This window comes from Rosa chinensis, chromosome 4 (assembly GCF_002994745.2).
Source record: "Rosa chinensis cultivar Old Blush chromosome 4, RchiOBHm-V2, whole genome shotgun sequence".
Classification (NCBI taxonomy): domain Eukaryota; kingdom Viridiplantae; phylum Streptophyta; class Magnoliopsida; order Rosales; family Rosaceae; genus Rosa; species Rosa chinensis.
This window is the reverse complement of record NC_037091.1, coordinates 16310703-16317449: the sequence shown is the minus strand read 5'-3', so window position 1 is coordinate 16317449 and position 6747 is coordinate 16310703. Positions and strand designations below refer to the sequence as shown.

General features: G+C 39.2%; 1 protein-coding gene across 1 annotated transcript; it reads left to right on the top strand.

The window, feature by feature from the left end:
* The first annotated feature begins 772 nt into the window (after window positions 1-772).
* Window positions 773-5549, top strand: LOC112201095 (protein SMAX1-LIKE 4). Its single transcript, XM_024342112.2, has 3 exons — window positions 773-2445; window positions 3288-3504; window positions 3731-5549. The coding sequence occupies exons 1-3, from the start codon at window positions 1055-1057 to the stop codon at window positions 5294-5296; spliced, it is 3174 nt and encodes a 1057-aa protein (XP_024197880.1). The 5' UTR covers window positions 773-1054; the 3' UTR covers window positions 5297-5549.
* Window positions 5550-6747: the final 1198 nt, after the last annotated feature.

The following is a 6747-nucleotide window of genomic DNA, read 5'->3' as shown; positions in this document are numbered from 1 at the left end:
TGTTCATGTATAAAAAAACAACACCCAGAAAATTAATGATAAACATGAGAATGGCAAAATTTCAAAAACAAAAACAAAATGTGGAGGAGTGTTGCAGTGAGTTGCTTTTGTTTCTTTTCCAAACTTTTTCCCCCTTAGTTTTTTGTGTTTTTTGAATTTCTGCTGGCTTTGTCTGTCCATTCAAAGGCTGGAAAAAATAAAGGAGGAAGTTCAAGCTAGCTAGCTTAGCCTTCTCTTTCTCTTTTCTTTTTCATCTGAAAAATTTCAGTGGAGTGGGACCCTTGCCATTTGCATCAAAATGACAAAGTTACTGCAAACCAGAGAGGACTTACTGCTGGAGTAACCAGTTTTACCGATTAGAGGGTGTAAATCCTAAAAAGTTTTCTTCTTGTGTTTGTAATCCCACTCATAATTCTTTTGCAGCTTTTGATGATCATGGTTCATATCAATGAATGTGGGCAATGCATTGCATATTTGATTGATAATATTTTTTTGCAAGTTCCAACAGAGATGTGTGAAAATTAATGCTTCAAAAAGTTGCTATCTTTATTTGTACTAATTGCCTCCAAAACAAAAATCTTTGCTCCTCTGCTAGTGAAGTAGTGTGTGACACAACAAATGGGTGATGATCATAAAAAGATGGGTTCAGTCTTAACTGTAACCCCAAAGCAGAAGAAAGAGAAAAGCAAAAAGCAAAATCACAGAAAAGAAATTAAATTAAAAACAAAAAAACCCAATATCAGGAAGTATAAAGAAGCTAGTCTAGTCTCATCTCTAGCCTGGTTTTCTCAACTCAAACTCAAAGCCAAGCTCTTCTTCTTCTTCTTCTTTATCCATTTTCCCTCTATCTTAAGCGTAGTGTTCTTTGTCTTCTTCTTCTTCTTGTTCTTCTTCTTCTCCTCTCAGGTTAGAGAGATAACCATATTGGGTTGGGGTGAGGTTAAGGAAAATATAAGAGAGGGGGTAAAGTAAAAGACTTCTTTGTGTTGTGTGAAGAGATAGAGTTGTTGAGAAACAAAAGGGGAGGGCTTGGGGGGTGGGTTTTGATCGAGTGATGCGCTCAGGAGGTTGTGCGGTGCAGCAGACCCTCACAGCGGAGGCTGCTTCGGTTCTGAAGCACTCTCTCAGCTTAGCCAGGCGGAGAGGCCATGCTCAGGTCACTCCTCTCCACGTGGCCGCCACTCTCCTCGCCTCAAGAACCAGTCTCTTGAGGCGGGCCTGTCTCAAAGCTGCCGCAGCAGCCAACCACAACCCGCCACATCACCACCCTCTCCAATGCAGGGCCCTGGAGCTCTGCTTCAATGTGGCGCTTAACAGGCTCCCCACTACACCTCCCTCAGGAGGTGGCGGCGCCGCCAGTCCCCTGCTGGTCAACCACGGTCAGCACCACCAGCAGCAACAGCCTTCTCTCTCCAATGCTCTCATTGCAGCCCTCAAAAGAGCCCAAGCTCACCAGAGAAGGGGGTGCATAGAGCAGCAGAATCAGCAGCAGCCACTTTTGACGATCAAGGTTGAGCTTGAGCAGCTCATCATCTCCATCTTGGATGACCCAAGTGTTAGCCGGGTTATGAGGGAAGCCGGGTTCTCAAGTACTTCAGTCAAGAACAACTTAGAGGACACCTCCTCTGTTTCCTCCGTTTTCCAGTGTTATAATAGCACTGGTGGGGTTTTCTCTTCTCCTTGTTCACCTACCGCTCCTGAAAACTTAACCCATCATCATATCAGTCCATCTGGGAATTTCTGGCAAACCCATTTCTTGACTTACACTCCTGAGCAAAACCCACTCCTCTTTTCTTCCCCGCCAAAGAAATTACTTCTTCCATTCAATGTCAGCTCCATTAGTACTCCTACAGAGTCTGTCTCTTATTCCAAGGAAGATGTTAAGTTGGTGTTTGAGGTTTTGGTGAGGAAGAACAGTAAGAAAAGGAACACTGTGATTGTGGGTGATTCTGTGTCCATTACTGAAGGCCTTGTTGCTGAGGTCATGGGGAGGTTAGAGAGACGGTCAGAGGTTCCTGAGGAACTGAAATCAACCCATTTCATCAAATTTCAATTTCCACATGTTTCTTTGAGGTACATGAAAAGAGAAGATGTGGAATCAAATATCACAGAGCTCAAAAGGAAATTGGATCACTCTGGAGGAGGTGGTGCTATTATTTACATTGGAGACTTGAAATGGACAATTGGTGATGAGAGAGAAGGAGGATTAGTCTCTGGTGGGTATAGCCCAGTTGAGCATTTAGTTTCAGAAATTTCAAGGTTGGTTTCAGATTATGAAAGCAGCTCATGCTCAAGCACAAAGCCAAAGGTGTGGCTAATGGCTACTGCTAGTTATCAAACATACATGAGATGCCAAATGAGGCAACCTTCTCTTGAGATTCAATGGGGTCTTCAAGCTGTTTCAGTACCATCAGGAGGTCTTGGTTTGAGTCTCCATGCTTCCAGGTATATTTTATATTATATTGTTCATGTCTCTAACTTATATCATGTATGATTTGTCAAAAAAAAAAAAATATATATATATATATATATATATATATCATGTATGTATGTATGAGTGTTATGTAGAAAGATCGTCCATTGCTAGAAGCTTTGATAGTTTTATTAAATTGCTTTGTATTTTTCTGCTACTGAGCCTAAATTACACAGACTACAACAGCCTATACATGGTCTGCAATCTGCATGAAAGCAGAAACCACTGAGGCAAAAGGGAGACAGATGTACAAAACCACAGTAGCTTTGTTTTCTCTTTTGTTTTGTCAGCATATACAAGCCTCTGATCAAAATTACAGATTTCACAGATGGAAACATAAAATAAGTTTACAAGATCCTTTTTTTCCTTGTTCACCAATTCACACCTTTTAAGAATTAAATTTCCTTGTTCATTACTTCACCTTTTATATATAACTTTTTTCTTTCACAAATATTACAAGTCCTTCCTTGTTTTTTTGGTTGTCTTGGTTTCAATTTTCAAAGGATTTGGACTGTACTGTACAAATCACAGAAGACGATTAAGAGGCTTATAATTAGTGAAAAGCTAGATAAATGAATTTGTCCCTACTGTCAAGGGAACAAAATGGCAAACATAACATTAAAGTACTATTGATGGACAAACATCTGAGATCATGGCATTTGTGTCTAATAGTTGTATTTATAATTTCTATTAGCCAAGAGGAAATTAGGGGGGGAATGTTACATTTGCTAGCTGCCTCATCTTAAATATTTTCTTTTCCTTTAATATTGATACATGAAGCTAATTTGTTACATGTTGCACTCATTTTTTACAGTGTCCATGATTCGAGAGTAATCTTTTCTCAAAACCCATCTGAAGTGCTTGAAACAAAGCCATTCAGTAGCATCAAGGATCATGAACAAGATCATGGTAAGCTCCCCTGCTGTGAAGAATGCACTTCAAATTTTGAGAAAGAAGCTCAGTTGCTCAAATCTGGCCAGCAGAAATTGCCTGCCTGGCTTCAACCACATGGCACCCAATCCTGTCAAAAGGTAACCAATGTTTGTCTCTTAACTTTTGACTTATGGATCACTACTTTAGGCAGACAATAATTTAGAACCGCAAAATTTGTTTAGTAAACTTATATGTCAATGTATCTTGTTTATTAAATTAAATGACGTTCCGAATAGACTTAGTTTTTGTTAAATGAAACACTATCACATCATTTCCTTAGTAAATTTAGTTTAGATATATGACGTATTGTTTGTATTCTTGCAGGATGAAGTGGTTGAATTGAGGAGAAAGTGGAACAGGTTATGCTACAGTCTGCACCAAGGAAGGCATAATCCGAATCATTCAAGCCCCGCTTTGTACAACCATCAAAACTCAATTGGGAAGAACCACTCTTATAGTACTTCATCGTACCCTTGGTTGTCAACCAGGAATGGCATCTTCCCAGATCTGAATTCGATCTCTTTTGCTGATCATCCAGCTTCAGACCCTGCAACCCATGGCTCTAATCTGGTGCCTCGGTTCAGGAGACAACAATCATGTAGTACAATCGAATTCAATTTCGATAATGGGGTTCAAAAGCATGAAGTAGTGGAACCAACCTTGGATTCTTTGAAACTCAGTGAAGATAAGGAAGTGAAGATCACACTTGCTCTCGGCAACTCTGTGTTTACTGATTCAGGAGAATCGACGGTGCAGAGAGCTGACATGTGTAAGCTTTTGAAAGAGAATGTGCCTTGGCAATCTGAATCCATTCCCTCAATAGTAGAAGCCATAATCGGCTCCAAACCATGTTCGGAAACTTGGTTTCTGATTGATGGGAATGACTCGATTGGAAAGAGAAGGTTGGCTCAAGCAATAGCAGAGTTGGTTCTGGGATCTGCTAATTCACTCTTACATATCAACATGAACAAAAGAGAAGATGAGATGCACCCAAGAGTGGAAAAGCTAAAAAAAGCCTTGAAATCCAGTGACAAACTTGTTGTGTTGGTAGAAGATGTTGATTTGGCTGATACCCAGTTCTTAAAATTCCTAGCTGATCGAAAATGTGGAGAAGTGAGTAGAAGAGATGGGAATCAAGGCCAAGCAATATTCATTTTGACCAAGGGTGAGTCCACAAGAAATGAGTACCCAGGTTCTATAATCCAAATGAAGTTGAAAGTTGATGAAAAAAGTACTAGTCCTAGTTTTGGGATCGCCAGCTTCGAACACAAGCGAAAAGCTGAGTGGGAGCTTGAAAACAAGACCAAATCTACAAGATTTGAAGAAAAGGAGGATTCAAGTGTGGTTGTTGCCTTTGAGAATGTGAATAGCAAGAAGGACTTCTCAAGGCAATCAAGCTTCAACAGTAACCTTGATCTAAACCTCAAAGCCGGTGAGGACAATGAAATCGAAGACAATGCAGGGGAGGTTAGCCCTATTTCAAGTGATTTGACCCGCGACTCTGCCACGGATGTCCAAACCCCACTTGGGTTCCTCGAATCAGTCGAGAACCTCTTCGTTTTCAATCGAAGCCCAGCTAGAGATCGGGAGGCCACCGAGCTTTTCTTGTCCAAGATTGAGGGGTGCTTTGAGGGTGTATATGGGAAACAAAATGGGGTTAGTTTTAGTGTGGATAAGAGGGTGTTAGAAGAGATATCTGTTGGGTCTGGTTCTTTTCCCAATAGCTTGTTTGAGAAATGGCTAAAAGGTATTTTTCAAACAAGCCTAAAATCGGTTAAATTTGGCGGGAAGGAGGGTATACTTGTAAGGCTATGTTTGGGGGGTACAGAAGAAGGCATTTTGGAGGGTTTCTTGGGCTCTTGTCTTCCCAAGAAAATCCAAATTTCTTGAGTGAGTGAGTAAGCGACATGACTCCATCTCAAGGCTGTGTTAACTTGGAAGCTAAGGTTCTGGTTTGGGTATACTTGCAAGGTTCTGGTTTGGGTATACTTCGCAATGTTCTGGTTTGGGTATACTTGTAGTAAGGCTATGTTTGGGTAACTACTGCTAATTTTCTAAATAGGATGTGTATTTCCTTTTTAACAATGTTATTCTCTCTATTCTGTCTTTTTCCAATGCAAATTAATCTGTTCTTCCCCCCTTCATTGTCTTTTTCCTCAAATTATGGGGAAGAATAAGCTTCAAAACTCTAGCAATACCCAAAACTGAGTAGAAGACGTATTCCTGGCCCAGGGCAAACACAAACCAGACAACAGAGAAAAATGAAACATGAATGCTTATAGTCAACAACCTGCCTACATTTTCGTCCAAAATAAAAAAAAACTGCCTACATTCATATCAGAAAAAAAAAAAATCATAAATACTCGGTTATTTGAGACATACCCATTGTATGATTGAGCTATTACATGAGAAGCAAACATCAATTTCTGAATTAATTATATTTCTTAAGACAAGATGAAGAAGTCCGCACGCTAACTTGTTTTGCTTACTTAATTGTCTTTAATTACCTTAATTTCTTAGAAAGGATTCTTCAAACTCCTTGTCTTAACATCTTTGTGCATGTTTAACTCTCTCTACACCTCTTTTTCTTGCATAACTCACTTTCAGGCATTTTATCGTGCATCTTCCCTTGATATTTTTTGGAAAAAATAGCATTAACACATAGAACATTTAAACAATTCGATGGCTACCTTGCTTCATTCTTTGATCGAACATTTCTTTTCTTTTATTCTCCAATTTTAATCATGAACACTCTTTTTGTATGTTTTTGTTTCTATATTCCAACAGCCATACAGATTGAACTGGTCCCAACCCGTACAATCAAATTGAACCCATAATCCCAACGTACTCTTTCAACCTAAGCATGCTTATTCACCACCACTATACCACAAGAACCCTTTTTAGGCTTTTGAGGGACTTTTATTCATTCAATTCATATTTTGCGTATCTTTCTTTAACATATGTAATATCTCTATGCATCTAGCAATTTAGGCTATCTAAATCCGCAGTTCCACACCATCCTCTTAAAAGAGATTTGATTCCTCAGTGATTATAAAACACCTTAATCAATGGGACATTAAGCTTTTCTTCAGTTTCTAAATATTATCAAGCTTATTGTGCAGTACAACCGTTCATCTTTGTTCATGATTGCCTCGTTATTCCAAATTAGTGTATAATAATCCTCATGACATATCAACAAAGTATAAAGAACTTGTTGGGGAAAAGGAAGGAAAAAGAATGCCCATGTCTTTCAAGGCAATGATTACTTTTTGAGACTGTAAAACCCCAACTGATTAGAAATATATATGTTCTAGTTTAAGTGTTTATATTATTCAAAATTT